Below are 17349 nucleotides of genomic sequence, written 5' to 3'. Positions count from 1 at the left end.
AGATAAAGAACGAATCTGAAAAGGAGATCTGGAAGATGGAGTTGTGCCAGGGTCCATGAAACAAGGGAACCTCATCTTACGTCTGCTCAAAGTAAAGGAACAGCTACAATTGTAGCCTACCTGGCAAAGGAAATAAAAAGGCCAAAATTGAAACTATTTATCAACACCAAGGGGACTGGGCATCACTGCGTTTATTAGGTGAAGAATGTTAGAAACCCCCATAATTGCATAAAACAAAGGGCAATTACAGGACAGGTAAGTTCAAAGCCATCCTAAGAAGCTGTGCATACCCAAAAAGAAAGCGAGGCAATTAAAAAAAAAATGCTTCCTGCAATCTGTGTCTCTTCAACAAATCTTTTGGAACAACTCTATGTGCCAGGTACACTATGACACATCTATATGTGCCATGCTTTTTGCCCTCAGAGACCTTAAAATCTAGTGAAGAGGACTGAAACATTCACAGAGGATAAATCCAAGAAAATATGCCCAGTGCAATGAGACTGGCATAATGAGGATGCTTTGGGAGCCCAGAAGGCACTAAGCAGACTGGGGTGGTACGTCAGGGAAAGCAATAGGAGAAGATGACACCAATTTGAAGGGATAAGTAAGAGCTGATCAGAAAAAAAGGGATCCAGCTGAAGAAACTCTGGAAGAATGGAGGAGAAGAAGCACGACGTGTCCTGGGGCGTTATGATTTGGTGTGACAGTAGAGCAGAATGAGAGGCCTGCCAGCAGGAGACGAGGCTAGAACTAGGCACAAAGGATCCTAACTGTCAGGCTACGGAACCAGGAAGATCCCACCATAAAGGGGCATGTTAAATAAATTAGGTGACTTCTCCCTAGGGAATTCTATATTCTCAATCATACTCTCAATATTTAAGGCTATAGGGAAGTACAATTTGGTAAATGGGGAAAATGAGTTATAGAAGGGTATAGACAATATGCCCCCAATTTTTCTTCAAAATACACATACCTGTAGAGGAGAGTAACTTAAAAAAAAATGAAAACAAACAAAAAAACCTGTTATTAGCATCCTCTTTCTCTAACCCATTCCAGGAAAACTGGTTTCTAAAGGCCCATGGAGGAGAATTCATCCCAGGACAGGAGACGATGGAGGTTAGTTCCTAGAGTAATGGAGGAGAAAGCATCTACATCCAGGAGGAAATTTTGGTTTCCTAAGGGTCAGAAGAGAGGGTGAGGACTGGGGTGAGGAAGATGGGACGGTGGAGGACAGTTCCTTTTTTGGCACTTTGTCCCTCCAGTGGGTGGCAAGTTGGGAACTTGCTGTCAGTGGAAGGCAGTCCACCTGGGGCAGCCCTGCCAAAGCACCCTCTGAGCTTCACTGCTCAACGAGGAGCCGTGAAGAAGAGGACAATAATCCCACAGTCCAGTTCCCTGGCTCCTCCTAGGTTCCTGCATGATACCATGGAGAAGGGAGAAAAATCTCAATAATAGCCTCAGGTTAACTTTCCTTCCAGCTCTATCATGTGGGGAGTTGGGCCAGATTTAATTAAATTCAATAAAATATGATTGAAGATCAGCTAAGTGCTGAAGGTACAGTGGTGAGCAAAACCAGACAGAGACACTGACCTTGTAAAGCAAACAGTCTATTGGAGGATACAGCTTTAGTCAAATACAGAAACAAATGCTAAGTTGCCTGGGTGACAAGTGCTAAGAAGGATATAATAGGGGAATTGCATCTAGTTTATGGGAGGGCAGAGTGGTCAAGGAAGTGAAGTTTAAGATCTGAAAGATAAGTAAGAATTAAGAGGGAAGAGCAAGGAGAGAAGAGTGTCCCAGGCAAAGGAAACAGCATGACACCTTGTGCAAGGGTGGAAGCAAACCAAGGCAGAGGCCAAGGTAAACCAAGGCCTTGAAAGAGGTCAGTGTGGTTGGCATGCAAAGAGCATGGGGACTGGGGACATTGTTCATTTCCTACACACTGGAGCTGGGAACTATCAATGAAAAAATTAATCACTAGTCAATCTAAGAAAGACATGGAAACTTTTATTCGAGCCAACCTGAGGATTATAACCCGGGAGGCAGTCTTTCAGAAAGCTCTGGGGACTGTTCCAAAGAGGTAAAGGGTGAGGCCAGTATGTATGATTTTGGCAAAGTGGTACATGCCATCAAGCACTCATCTTAGTAGAAGGTTACTGCTATTCGAGAGGAAGAGATATCTTAGTTAATGGTTTTAGTGCTTTTCTAAGTATGGGAAGATGCAGGAAACTAGGTTCATAAAATTTTCTCCTGAAAAGATCTATCTGAGGGCCAGTTCTGTCCGTTTTCCAGTATACAAAGTGTCTCATCCTGATCTCCACCCTGAATTCCTTTCAGGATGTACTGTAGGTCAGCGACTGCAGTAGCTAATGACTTGATTCTTGTAGAACTGTACGGTGGGCAATATTCTTTATTTGACAGTCCCCTCCCTTTTGGTCTTAATTTTGAGCAATGTTTGGGAGGCATTTCATGACCAGTTTGCCTAATGGCGATTCCCAGGTCAGGTGAGGATTTCATCGATAGGCCACGCAACGTGCTACTATAATTGGACTAGACCCTGTTAACAGTAACCAGAAGCCTCTGGACTGCCTGTCTTACTAGTCTGTTATGGTCCAGGAAGTCGTTCCCTCTTGTTGCGTCTTCTCACATCTAGAGTTACACTATTACAATCATTGATCTTGCGGAACTATGTGTTTGATCAATCATTTCAGTTAGCCTAATCATCATTAGTTTTATCTGAGGCTTGTCACACATTTGGTAATGCAAGAAATAATAATCTTGTAAAATAGGCAGAATACAAGTAATATAGCTAGTTAACATTAATAAGGTCACAAGTAAGTATTTAAGCTAAGAACGTCCTTTAAGTGTCTCTTCTGCACCAATCACTATCTTTAAGGGAAATAGTATATTGGCATTGTTCACCAAAGATGTCTGCACATACCAGGTGAGTGGTGGGTCATTGTGACCCCTTACAGGATTGAGGAAGGAATATTATCTTCTGAGGAGTTACATGGCTGGCCCCAAAATAAGGAAAATTGATCTTCATGGTTGAGCAGGTATTTCTGCCACTGGGGAGTTCTGGTTAACACATAATGCAGATGCGCAACGCACACTAGAAGGAAGGGAGGAGGCCAAAGAGTAGATTAAAAGTTTTATGTTTAAATTTTTTTTGTCTTGCCTTAAAATGTGAATTTTTGTTTCATCAGAACTAAAATGCTTACCTGCTAAAAATACACTTCTTGAGGCGGTTATCTCCGGCTAATAACAGGGAGGGGGGAATCAATAAGTTAAAAATAAAGAAATGTAAACCAAGTCTGAAAAAGATCAAAAAAGTTATTAAACAAACAAAGGGAAATGTAAACTGTCTCCACAATTAAGATCACGTGAGGGTATTTTCAAACAAGACTTCAAAAGAGAAGAAAGTTAAGATAAAAAATTTAATAAGTGGGCAGATGGAATTTAATTACCTCCAAATTAAAATATGAAACGGGTAAAGATGTTCAGTTTTCTCGTCTGGGAAAATACTGGTTTCATACAACATGAAAAAAGCACATGCAGTAGATTACAACTTGGTTAAGCAGAGAAGTAGCAGGTTTCTTTCTTTTGTTCACTTTAAACACTCATTTAAAATTAAATAGTCATAAGGAAGCTTTACTTTGGACAAGGAAGTATTTCCAGACGCTGCTGGGAGCCCCAGGCTGTACTGTAAATACCTGGTGAGTAGCTCCGTCCTCCTAACCCTGAACCAGGTGGAACAGCAATTGCTGTGATTCAGGAACCGCTGCAGAAGGAGGCCAGGCCAGCAAGACATGCTCTGAGCTGCTCTTCAAAGCAGTCTTACCTTTCTGGACCTAGTAAACCACTAAATGAGTGAACGGAGCCTTATACTCCTTGTTATTACATGGTCTGTAGGTGGTTCTCACAGCAACCCAAGAAAACTGACTTCTATACAAAAGTACTATGGGGTAGATTATTTTTTCTTACTTTGCATGTGGACTGGGGAATATTTTCTTTAGGTCTAGCATTTCAGAATAATTAGTTTGATTGGATTAGGTTTATGGGAACTACTTTGGAATTTCTGTCCTAGTCTTGCTAAAAAGAGAAATTTCCTGTGATTTTAATGAGTTAAATTTAACTTGTAAATTGAATATATTTGCATAAATTTTAATAAAATATAAGATTGAGACCAGATTACTCCTAATCACATATTATTCCTCTACCCTTGCTGATTTGATTTACCTATTTATGATAAGTGCTGATTTCAGTAAATATTAATAAATATATTTTTGAAAAGTATGGGGTATAATGTAAGAACAAAAAGAGCCAGGTCAATCAGAAACAAACTCATATTCAGCATTTCTCCAAAACATAAAGTAGCTTTCTTTTTCTGAGTGTAAAAATACTGTTAATGTTTTTTTAACAAGTTGTATGACTTTATTTCTTTAAATAAATGTTTTAAAATCATACTTAAAAAGAAACACAGAAGATAAAAAGATACATGTTTATTGAAAAAAAATCAGACCACACAAAAAGATGCACAAGCATTTATGTCACAGGTATATAAACATATATATGCACACCACATGTATGATGTGTATGTATACTCTATATATGCTGTTTATTTCTAGTTTTATTTGATTATATAACATATGATATTTTATGATCTTTCCTTTTTTCACTCAGTAGACATTTTTCCATGTCAACAGAGAACTACATTATCACTTGTAATGTCTGTATAGTATTTCATTTATTCACTCAGTTCCAAATTTGGGAATGTCCAATGTCCAATGACTTATATGTTAATAATTTCCAAATTTTTCATAGTATTATAAAGAAGGCTATGGTAAGTATCTATAGTTCTATATCTATATATCTTTGCATAATTATTTCATTTATTCCTTAGAATAAATCTTAGAATCTGCAAAGTTACACAGTTTATACATTTAAATTGATAACTATTGTCGATTGCCTTCCAGAATGGTTTTATAAATTTGCAGTACAAGAACATTCCATTCTCCACATCTTTATTAGCAATCATTTGATTAGCAGAGTCAAAACTATTAAATAAGCAAACACGCGTTTGCACTGTGTTTTTAAGACTTAGGAAAAATATCAATATCACTTTTATGTTTACTGATGTAGGATGGTATGTCTGTACTTGTTAAATATCAACTTAGTACCATAAAGATAAAATATAAACTTCTCCACTAGAATGTAAGGAGAATTGCTGGAGAGCACAGTGATTTTTGTCTGCTCTCTTTGCCAGTGGCAGACCGGTTCCCCCGAGGGAAAGGAAGTTGAGTTGAATGTATGCTCAATTAGTCTCAAATTTAGTAATTGGACCCATCTCCTCGAAATCGGAATGAGTAAAGAGGCTGAAAAAGGCCCAAAATCGCATGAAATGAGCTCCTTTCACAGAAAAGAACTTCAAGAGTTCAAGAGTAGAACTTCAAGGGTAGAGAAGAAATGCTCCCAATTTACACCATTAATTGATCATAGATTGCTAATGTTTTCCCAGTTATAGCTATTTATTTATTTATTTATTTATTTATTTATTTATTTATGTCTTGACACTACAGACATTTAAAACATTTATGTATTCTAATCCAGGTTCTCAAAATGTAGTCCTCAGACCAGCGTTACTGTCATCACCTGAGAATCTGTTAGAAATAAATTCTCCTAGCCCACCTCGCGCTTACAGAATCAGATACTCTGGGAGGGTGGGCCAGCAATCCGTGCTTTACTCAGCCCTCCGGGTGACTTGATACCTGCTTAAGTTTGGGAATCACTGGTCTAACTAATGGTTCTTTCCCCTATAGTTTCTGAATTTTGGAGGGGGGGGGGACGCGCTGCTGCCTAGCTTGTGGGATCTTAGTTCCCAGACCAGGGGCCCCCTGCAATGGAAGAGCAGAGTCCCAACCACTGGACCACCAGGGAATTCCCTAGTTTCTGATTTTAGAATTATGACTAGAAAGGTTTTTCCCACCCAAGTTTACGAATGATATCATTTATGTTGTCTCCTAATTTTTACTCAACCTTTAAATGTTTAATTCATATGGAATTTCCCACTACAAGAATATAATCTTCTTGAAGACACGAGTTTTCATCTATTTTATTTCTCTGTTTTATCCTAAAACTGTGATTGGTACATGATGCGTTCTTAATATATATTTATTAATTATTGAACAAACTACTTAATTTCAGCATAAGATGAGACACATCCTTTGTAAAGCTTTCTTGGAAGCCATAAATATCAGCAAATTACAGTTAGCCTTTCAATTAGTCTGGTGGTTTAAAATGGCAAATGACAATCCTAAGTAGAATAAATGTAATCAGTGTGTGCTTACTGTGGTGTGCTAGTGTTGTAATTCTTAGTGATGTTACATTTTTGGCGCTGGTTCCTAAAAGAGAATTTTAAAACTCAGAGGATTCTTAGTTCTATTAAGAAAAATTATCCGAAACTTGGAAATAGGCGAAGGGATGACTATTTGTTCTTTCAGTGTCCTGCTGGGTTTTGTCTAGCAGGCACTCCTGGGATTGTCTGATTCTCCAGGAATGTGCACTTTTGTTTGACTTGATATTTATTATTTTTTAGTACAGAGGTACTGTACAACTCTGTAAGGGTAAATCTTAACATGTAGAAAACTGATAGTAATACAATTGAATTTTGTCCAGTAGAGGTGCAAATGATTTTTGTCCCATAGAAAAGGTAACCGTTTATTGTGCTGCAGGATATTAATCACTTTTGTACCTATATTAGCAGTCTTATTCAAGTATTCATTCTTTCAGCAGCTGTAAATATGTGGCACTCCCCAGTTCTCTTTGACCAAGGCTTACCATCTTTCTGGATCTCCCATTAATGAGTTAAATGCATCTTTAGACACATACTCATTTTATATTTATTTAAAAGTTATATTTTTAAACTTTCCAGAAATAATACTGCAAGAATGTAACCTTTTTAATTTTGTAATGAAGATATTGAACACCAGAAAGGTTGCTGTCTTATTCGAAGTTGTAATACTAGTTAGTGGAAGAGGTGGGACAAGTATGTAGAAATAAGGAACGTAGGTTAGTAAAAGGGTACAAACTTTCAGTTATAAGATGAATAAGGTCCGAGGATATAAAGTATAACATGGTAACTACAGATGATTATGCTATATTGTGTGATTGAAATTTGCTAAGAGAATAGAATGTAACATTTTCAACCATGACAACAAAAAGGTAAATATGTGAGGTGATGGATGGGTTAATTAACTCAATGGGGGGAAATTGTTTCACAATGTGTTTATATATCAAATTGTACACTGTATCACATTGTACACTTTTAAATATCTTACGATTTTGTCAATTATACCTCAATAAAGCTGGGAAAAACTGAAACAAAAGACTTTATAGTAAAAAAATTTTTGTAAGAGATGTAATCATGTATGAAGAAATCAGTGAAGCATAATTTGATGAGACTCAAGAGGAAACCCAAGAAATGCTTTGTGTAATTTGAATGCCAGTGGTAAAGAGATAACTATCTCATTGCTGATGAAAATCCAATGCACAGATCTTTAATCAGTATTGATATAGAGGTTACTGGAGATGAATGCCATGTTTTCCACTAGAAATATACAGAATTGTTACTCTTATTGTTTTCCATAAAGAGAATTGTTGCTTTAATAGAAGCTTCAATACTAATAGAAACACAAATATTTACCATATATCATGTAGTAAAGATTGATATCAAATTTAAGTTAAAAAATGCTTATTTTCATATGTTCAAAAGGTAAAATCTCAAAGATGGATGGGACTCTAAAGATCTTTTTTTTTTTTTTCCCCTAAAGATCTTTAATTCAACTTCTTCAGTTATGGCAGTAGTTGAGAAACAGTCTTGGAATCAAACAGACTTGAATTTAGGTCCATCTCACCGATCACTAAGGGTGTGACCGGGACAAGTTACTTAACTTCTCCAGTGATAGTGCAATCCCTCTGGTTTGTTAAAATTGATGTTCAAAAATAAGACATTCAATCTTGCAGGCTTGAATCAGATGATAATGATAAAGCATTAAGAACAATGCTTCATCCTTAGTATGTCAAATGAATGATAGCTATTATTATTACTATTATTAAGGTATAGTGATCTTCAACGAAGCCACACATTTAAAATAAATTGACCTTACTAAAATTTGACCTCTAGATTATCAATTTTTCACTAGGGGAAGTTGCCAAATCAGAGTCAAGGAAAACTGAGTTGTCAATTGGCCTCAGACCTGCTAATGTGCCAAGAACTGCTGTATAACATATTAAATATAACAAAATATTTATGTGACTGGTACATAAATGGCAGTGAAAATAATAGTTATGATCGTAACTATTACTGATAATTTTAGATTGCCATGATTCAGGTTCTCAAGTCTCTTCTAGTTTTAAAATTCCTGGTACCATTCCTCTAGCAATTTATATTGCAGGGTGTTTTGCTTTATTTTGTGAAGCCAGCAAATGACAGTTGAGACAGAAAACAAAACAGATTTAAACCTTGTAATTTTGTTCTGCTTTACTGCAGCCCTGATCAGCTTCTCTTTGGAAGATACCTAATTCTTGTGTTGTTCCTTGTGATTTCCTCCTCCTAGAATAAGCTCAGAGACACGACTGTAGTTCCTTCTAGTACTGTCAGGCCAGTGTGTGCTGGGCTGCAACTCATACCCTATCCCTCTTGCAAGAAGGCCGTTTACCCCTAATTATCACCAAGAACTATAATTAGTCTGGATATTGAAGTGACCTAGCCCCTTAAAAAGGAGCTTTCTGCCAAGATCTTGAAAGGCAAGAAAAAGGTTGGGAGAGGGAACAAGTTGAATGTCAGAACTAACAAGAGTTCAAACCATTTTCTAGATAGGAAAGGGATAGCCGCAATACAGCTCCTTTTTCTCTTCCTTCCTTCCCTCCTTCCCTCCCTCCCTCCCTCCTTTCTTTCTCTTTCTTTTCTTTTCTTTTTCTTTCTTTCTTTCCTTCCTTCCTTCTTTCTTTCCTTTTCTTTCTTTCTTCCCTTCCTTCTTTTTTTTCCACTGTTCTTTTGTTTCAAGTTTGCTCATTGAGTGTGTTTTAGACCTATCATTTAATACTTCTGAGACATAACTTTCACCAAGGAGATGGCAATATGAAACATTATTTGTGGTTAAGTTGGCTCCACCTGTCTCTGGACTTATTATGTTCCATAATTAATATGATCAGATTAGAAGGCCAACAAAGGACATAAGGTGAAGTGGGAATAGGAGCCCTTCTTCATCCCTCCCCTTCCGCAAGTTTTCAGTCCTAAAGCCATCAGGGGCAAGGGCAAGGCAGCCCATCCACAGATGTAGGGCAGGAGTGGGGGGCTCCAGTGGCCCTGTATTGCTGTAAATTTAGATTACAGAATAGTTGCAAAGATATTGGAGAGAGTTCCCAAATGCCCTTTACCCAGGTTCCCCTAATGTTAACATTTTACATCCAATCAGGGTGAAGATGTCCACTTCAAGGGGTGAACTGGCCTTGGGAGTCCAAGCTGGAGAGAGGTAAGGAGGGCATGAGTGCAGGAGATGGGGTGGTGGCCAGATTGGAGATTGGTTTCATACAGGGGAATTGCTTAAATAAGTAAATATATTAAGGCTGATGCGAGTCAGGTTTCTCACTGCCAGAAAAGGAAGTTACATACACATAAAGGGAAAAGCCTAGTGTGAACCCTATGGTGTTAGATTGGACTTCACGATATCAGTGGGAATGCATGGTTTTCAATGTATGTAGATGGAAATGTGTGCACACATGTGTATAATATTCCCCAGCTTTGACCAATGGGAGGGCTTGAGAGCATCAAAACCCCAGTAACAATGAACATACCTGACACCCTGAGCCTAGATTATAAATACCATTCTTCACTGAAAGGAAATAGGGCTTCCATTTTTAGGAATTTATTCTATAGAGAAAGAACTGGACTGTCATGCAAAAGTGTATGCCCAAGAATATTCATTGCAATATTATGTTAGATACTGGACACAGCACATATGTCCATCTATGTGGGTATGGCACTTATAAACAATGGAATCTTTCAAAATCATTTAAAAGAATGATATGGATTTATGTTCATCAGCGTGTAAGATTTCCAGTATATATTGCTGCAGAGATAAGAAGCAGCATTTATAGCATGAATCTCATTTACATAAAATTGTATGTATACATGTATTTATACAGAGATAAATGGAATGATGTGTACACACACACACGCACAAAGTGGTTACTTCTGGAGAGGTGGGATCTAGGATTTGACTCACTTTCTTTAGTTAAAAAATAAATTTTAATTTGCAAAGATAGTGGAGAGTTCCCGAATGTCCTTCACTCAGTTTCCTCTAATGTTAACATGTTATATTAGCTATGATATGTTTGTGAAAATTAAGAAATTAACACTGGGGTATTACAAGTAACTAAACTACAGATTTTATTCAGATTTCACCAGTTTTTCCACTAGTGTGCTTTTCTGTTCCCGGATTCTATACAGGATCCCACACTGCATTCAGTCATCACATTTCCTTCTGTCTGATCTGTGATAGCTTCTTGGTCTTTTCTTGCTTTTCATGACCTTGACAGCTTTGAAGAGTTCTGCTCAGATATTTTGTAGAATGCTCCTTAATTTGGGTTTGTCTGATGTTTTCCCCGTGATTAGAGGAGGGTTGTGGGTTTTGGGGACGAATATTACAGAGATGAAACGTCCTCATCACATCATTTCTGCGGGTACATGATATCAACATGACATTGCTGGTGATGTTTACCGTGATAAGTTGGTTAAGGTGGTGTCTGCCAATTTTCTCCATTATGAAGGTACTATTTTTCCCTTTCCATATTCTATTCTTTGGAAGCAAGTCACTAAGTCCAGCCCACACTCAAGGCGGGCCGGGGCGGGGGTTAAGCTTTACCTCCTAGTAGAAGTTATACACATATATTATGTGGAATTTTTCTGTAAGGAGGATTTGTCCCTTCTCCCCCATTTATTTGTTATAATCTAATACTATGTTATTTTGTTGCTCAAATGTTTCCAGCTTTGGCCCTCCCTCCCTCCACTTTCTATATTTTAGTGTATTGCTTGAATTTTCCACATTAGTATGTATTTTCTTCATGATAAGAAACATATTGGTTATTTTCACTTTAATATTGGGGAAAAAAGGTATGACTGTTACTTTGATGTTCAATTCAATCAATTTCTGGCTTCTCAACTACTTGGCAAGGCAGAGAGAGCAAAGAATACTTTCTTGCAGAAATTGGCACTTCAGTGAGTGTGAAAGGTAAGTAAAATGATAGCAGTTGAAATGCACTTCAATAGTTTTCAAGTGTGTGAGTGTTAGGTTCGTTAAAAAGATTTTCAGGACAGAGGTTTCCATTCAGTCATTCAACGACACTGATTACACATCTTTGCGGTGGCACTGGGGAGACAAACATAAAAAAGGGGAGGGGCATGAGTTAGGCGGCCAGACTATGGGGGGCGGGGGGAGGAACAGAGAGTTTACATAACGTCCCCAAGTCTACACAACTGGGGATGAGCTGGGATTGGAACCCACTCTAGCTTTACTACTTCAAATGCCACCCACACGAGGTGACTTTTGAAAGAGAAAGCGCTCCTCGCCCAGTACTAACTGGGTCTATCGCCACGTTCCCTCGCATTTCCCCCTTTTTGTTAGTATGTCTTTTAAGGACTTAGCATTTCTCCCACATTTCCCCGTTTAACTTTCCCTTGGGCTGTACACATCGAGGCCGCTCACAGCCCCAGAGTAGCAGTAATTTACTTCCTAGAAAGCGAAGGGTTCTGCAGAAACGATTATCGACGCGCTGCTGACACGCCACCCGGGTACACCCTCGGATTGTACCAGCGGCAACAGGGTTGTTCCGAAATAGGACTTCTGAATTCCGGTTAGAACCGCTTCCGGTAGCACCGGAAGCCCGAGCGGGACCATTTTTGAGGCGGACTAGCTGACCGACAGTCCTCCCGGGCCCGGGAGGAGATCTTTACCCTGCTGCAGAATTCCGGCGCCCTGGACCCTACGTAGGAGCAAAGTGAGTGGGGTCTCTTAGCCGGGTCGTCCCGGGTGGCGTGTATTGTTTGGCCTAAAGTGTTAGCGGCACAGATGACAAACATTGCGCATTCGGGAGGCTTTCCATGATGCACTTAATCCATGCGTGATTCTTACTTTCGGCATAACGAAAGCGTTATCCAACCAGAAGCGGCCGGCTGCTTGCTCTCCCCGCGCGCCGCGGCAGGTGTCCTCCACGCCCCGACCTCCCCTGTGCCCAAGGCTTTTTGGGCTCGGGTTCCAGGCGAAGCCACCCTAGATCCGACAGTCTACAGTGACTTCTTTTACCTTTCAGATAACTCCCAAGGCTTCTAGCTGTTTCATTCAGACGTTTCACCAACGCAACTACATTATTTCCAACATCCTTTTCCAGGTTCCATGATAAGAATATACTAGCGGCGAAAGAACACCGAACTGGGAGTCAGAAAGCCTGGGTTCTAGTCCTGACTGTCATTAACTAGCGGTATGACATTGGAGAAGGCTTTTTGACCTCTCTGGACTCCATTTTCCTTTTCTTTAAAATGAGGGGCTTGGAATAAGTAGCAAGTAAGGTTCCTTCCAGTTTTGGTATTTGGTTTATTGATCCCCAATGTGTTTTTTGAATCCCTGCGTCAGTGAAATAGCTGTGCTTTGGTTAATCTCCGTGTAGGACCTTTCCTCCCATTATATTAATCTGTGTCCTTGTTAAATCTGGTTTTCGACTCATTAAAAAAATTTTTTTCCCTAAGGAATTCTGTGCTTCCTGAGCACTCTTTACTTCTTAGTTCAGGGAAATGTACCTAAATAAGATTTTTTAAATGTGCCATTCTTGAGGTGTTTAAGAATCACTATATTGGAACATTTTAAAGACAGTGAACCCCAAAGGAAGGGACTCTTGCTTATGAAACTTTGACTCAACAACCTCAAATGCAGTGCCTGGAAGATGGTGCTCATGAAATGTCTGCTGAGGAGAAAACTAGTACTTCTTATGTTATTTTAGTTGCTCCTTCCCTTAAACACTGAATAGCAAAGCTGTAGAAATGCAGTCTTGTGATCAGAAGAAATAGAAGACTCAAGGAGGAAGAGACTATACTACTGAGTTCTGAGCTATACTGTTGAGGTCTGTTGTGGTTTTCTCTCAGTAAATTCTTCTTTCGTCCCAAGAGTAATATTCAAAAGGCATTATTCAATAGGTATTTATTGGCATTATTCAGTAGATATGTATTGGGTGCCTTCTTCCCACTCTAAAGCATCTTTTTTTGGGGGGTGGGGGTTGGGAAGAGGGGAAAATGTTAGGGTTGAAAGTTCCAAGGAGAGGGAGCATATGCAAAGTTTCAAAGATTAGAAGACAGCTGTCGGAGATTACCGGTGAGACAGAATAACAAAAATTTGGGAGATAGGAGTGAGGGAACTATAAGAGTGTAAGAGATGGAGTGAGAGGTTAACAGAGGTCAGATAATGAGTCCTTACATAGCATGTTTTGAAGTTGTACATTAAACTAGGGATACTCTCCCCCCATCCTCCCAAAGAATGTTTGGCAAAGAGTTGATGAGTTCAAATTTGCATTTAAAAAAAAAAAGATTCTAGTTGTGATTTGGTTAGTTGATGTTTCAGGAGTGAAAAAAAGAACCCTTACAAGTTTGTTATTGTATTTCAGTGTTATTATGGTAGGAACATTAACGATAGTTATAGTTAATATCTAGAGAGTACTTAGTACGGAATTCCATCTTTCTGACTGGACTGTGAGCTCTTCCAGGGCGGGAACCCAGTTTTCCTCATTGTTGTAACTCTAGCACAGTGTTTTGTGTGTAGTAGATATCCAATTAATATTTGCTAACTTGATTTCAATATTAACCAAAATAGTATTTGAAAACTTTCTTCCTAGGAGAAACATGAACCAGAAGATACTTAAGTTGGAGAACTTGCTACGATTTCACACTATTTGTAGGCAGCTGCACAGCCTGTATCAAAGAAGAATGTTGGCACAGTGGAGGCACGTGTTTTCATCTGCTTACCCGGTGTGGACAGCTCAGCTGTACGCCCAGCCCTGGCAAACAGATGTGCTCATCAGGGCCGCTTTATCTCAACATAGGCTTCTGGTGACAAAGAAGGTAGTGCTAGATTTCTCTGAGTTTCTCTATTATTTGGTCTGAGATGAAAGTGCCTAGAGCCATGAGTAGAAATCCATCTTGAGTATTTTGTCATTTTTGAAATCTTTATGCCTTAATGCTACATTCCAGGCAATAAATCTTTGTGAGGAAGGGAGGTTCTAGTTAGTTGTTTAGTAATGTTGATTAATTTGCTTATTTATATCAGTGTATAACAGTGAATTAAGGAATCAGGATTTTAAATTTTAGTCTAAGGTTTAACAATTTATGGGAGTGTTGGTAAAAATAAGAGCCCTGACTGTGGTAGATATTCCAGAATAAATCTCAAAGTTTTTTCTTCCTTCTTCTTTATGTGTTCTGAATATTTAATAGGAAAAAAAATCGCAGAAATCTCAGTTATCTTCAACAAAATCTAAAAAGGAGGTGGAGGTATGGATTGGAATGACTGTTGAGGAGCTGGCCAGAGCAATGGAAAAAGACATAGGTGAGCCAGATAATTTTATAAGGAAAAATATGGAAACGTGGAATACCTGGTATTTTATTTGCAGTGAGATTAAGGCATTCAAGGATGAAAATTAGACTAGTGGTTTAAAAAGATGTTAAGTAATTCCAATATTTTTCACTTTAGATGACAAATCCTAATTAGTTTCTTGGCTCTTTGCCAAATCTAGTTCTCTAAGATTTTGCTTTTAATAAAAGTGGAAAATATTTTTTTAATTTGAACTAACCTTTCTTTCTCAGAAATCTTGTGGGCTATTAAGATAAGTCCAAAGAATGCTTTTGGACTGAGGGACCATATTTATACTCATTTACTTTCCTTTTGTTTCTCTATAATTCTCTAATTGCACTCATTTTGACAATACCTGTAGCGTAGTGCCAGCAGAAAAATATTTGTAGTAATAACTACAACTATTTTTTTTCCTTAATAAATTTATTTATTTATTTTTGGCTGCATCGGGTGTTTGTTGCTGCTCGCGGGCTTTCTCTAGTTGCGGCGAGGGGGGCTGCTCTTCGTTGCGGTGCGCGGGCTTCTCATTGCGGTGGCTTCTTTTGTTGCGGAGCACGGGTGCTAGGCACACGGGCTTCAGTAGTTGTGGCACGCGGGCTCAGAAGTTGTGGCTCGCGGGCTCTAGAGCACAGGCTCAGTAGTTGTGGCGCATGGGCTTAGTTGCTCCGCAGCATGTGGGATCTTCCCGGACCAGGGATAGAACCTGTGTCCCCTGCATTGGCAGGCGGATTCTTTTTTTTTTTTAAATAAATTTATTTATTTATTTATTTATTTTTGGCTGTGTTGGGTCTTCGTTTCTGTGCAAGGGCTTTCTCCAGTTGCGGCGAGCGGGGGCCACTCTTCATCGCGGTGCGCAGGCCTCTCACTGTCGCGGCTTCTCCCGTTGCGGAGCACAGGCTCCAGATGCGCAGGCTCAGTAGTTGCGGCTCACGGGCCTAGCCGCTCCGCGGCATGTGGGATCTTCCCGGACCAGGGCACGAACCCATGTCCCCTGCATTGGCAGGCGGATTCCTAACCACTGCGCCACCAGGGAAGCCCTGGCAGGCGGATTCTTATCCACTGCACCACCAGGGAAGTCCATAACTACAACTTTTAATAATACCATTTTTATTAGAAATGTAATAAAAATTGTAATTAGCCCTCTGTATCCATGGGTTCTGCATCCGTGGATTCTACCAACCGTGAATCAGAAATATTAAAAAAAAAAAATCCAGAAAGTTCCAGAAAGCAAAACTTGAATTTGTCATGCATCAGCGACTGTTTATTATAACATTACATTGTATTAGTTATTGTAAGTAGTCTAAAGATGATTTAAAATATATGGGTGGATGTGTGTAGGTTATATGCAAATACTGTGCCATTTTATATAAGGGACTTATATATAAAGTCCATGTATTTTGGTATGCAGGGGATGTCCTGGAACCAACCCCCTGCAGATACTGAGGGACTACTGTATTTATTACCAATTTAGGATTGTTGGAACAAAATTTTCATTTCGTTTTCATTATAAACTGACATTAAAATTTAGTAAGCAAGAAATAGCTTATTATTATAGCAAAATAAAGTAACAAGTGAAGCAGACTTTTGGCAAAAAGAAGTACTGATAATAACTTATACTTATTGAGCTGTTACTATATACCAATACTTTATATGTATTAACTCATGTAATTCTCACAATTCTCTAGAAGCACGTATGATTATTATCCCCATTTATAGATAGAGAAACCGAGGCATAGAGAGGATGAATAATTGCCCAGGATTTCACAGCTACTATGTGGTGGAGCCAGGATTTTGAACCAAGGGAGTATGGCTCCAGAGCAGATGCTCTTATTCACAGACCAACTTTTTTCTCAGGAATTGTTATTTTGTAAATCACAGCAGAGCTAGAGTTTTAATGTGTATGCTGCCTGCAGGTGTTACCACTATTTGTGACAGTACAGCCTCACAAAGAATAGAAAATTAGCACTCTGTCTTGTGTTTTTTTTAAACTTTGCATTGGATTATGTAATCATTTTATAACTAGAAAACTTTAAGAGAACAAATGGACATGGCCATATCATTCAGAATTTTTCCAAGGAAAACTGTATTGATATGATTTTATAAATGATACTGATAACAGACTTGATTTTTAGAACTTTTTATTATTGGCATTTTTCATATATATGTGAAAGCAGAAAGAATGGAATGATAAGCATAATGTTTGCATAAGCCAGTGATAACATTTATTAATATATCATTTAATCCATGAGTACTTATATATTGCTAAATGATAATTTTTTTTTAAACATTAACACACACGCATAACCATAATAATTCCTTTGTATCACCAAATAAATAGAATAATTAAAATACAGGTTTAATCCTATGGATCAGTGCTCTAAACCCAAAACTGATTTGCTATGATTTAAATAAAAGTTATCTATTTGAAACTTATTTAATATTATAATCATACCTCTTTTGAATATCAGATAGTTTTCATATGGTGAATATTTTTAACTGCTGTATTAGCAATGTACATACATCCTAACCCCCCTGCCCCGGGTCAGTTAAAATAACTTGATGTGGAAATTCCCTGGCGGTCCAGTGGTTAGTACTGCGCTTTTACTGCCAGGGGTGTGGGTTCAATCCCTGGTGGGGGAACTAAAATCCTGCAAGCTGTGTGGTGCAGCCAAAAAAAAAA

At 38.6% G+C, this 17349-nt stretch overlaps 1 protein-coding gene across 5 annotated transcripts in view; it reads left to right on the top strand.

Moving 5' to 3' along the window:
* Positions 1 to 17349, top strand: part of MTIF2 (mitochondrial translational initiation factor 2) — a 42234-nt gene that overhangs the window by 4047 nt on the left and 20838 nt on the right. The window contains exons 1-4 of one of the 5 annotated variants that reach the window (XM_061210736.1): positions 1094 to 1116; positions 9477 to 9533; positions 13939 to 14164; positions 14534 to 14645. In XM_061210736.1, coding sequence (XP_061066719.1) covers positions 9484 to 9533; positions 13939 to 14164; positions 14534 to 14645 — 388 coding nt within the window. In that variant the 5' untranslated portion in view covers positions 1094 to 1116; positions 9477 to 9483. Of the gene's footprint in view, positions 1 to 1093; positions 1117 to 9476; positions 9534 to 11966; positions 12058 to 12447; positions 12538 to 13938; positions 14165 to 14533; positions 14646 to 17349 lie in introns of those variants that run through there. The other 4 variants (XM_061210740.1, XM_061210738.1, XM_061210739.1 and 1 more) reach the window with 4 other exon arrangements.

This window comes from Eubalaena glacialis, chromosome 14, assembly GCF_028564815.1.
Source record: "Eubalaena glacialis isolate mEubGla1 chromosome 14, mEubGla1.1.hap2.+ XY, whole genome shotgun sequence".
NCBI lineage: Eukaryota > Metazoa > Chordata > Mammalia > Artiodactyla > Balaenidae > Eubalaena > Eubalaena glacialis.
The sequence above is the reverse complement of the archived record's forward strand: the minus strand, read 5'-3'. Positions and strand labels throughout refer to the sequence as shown.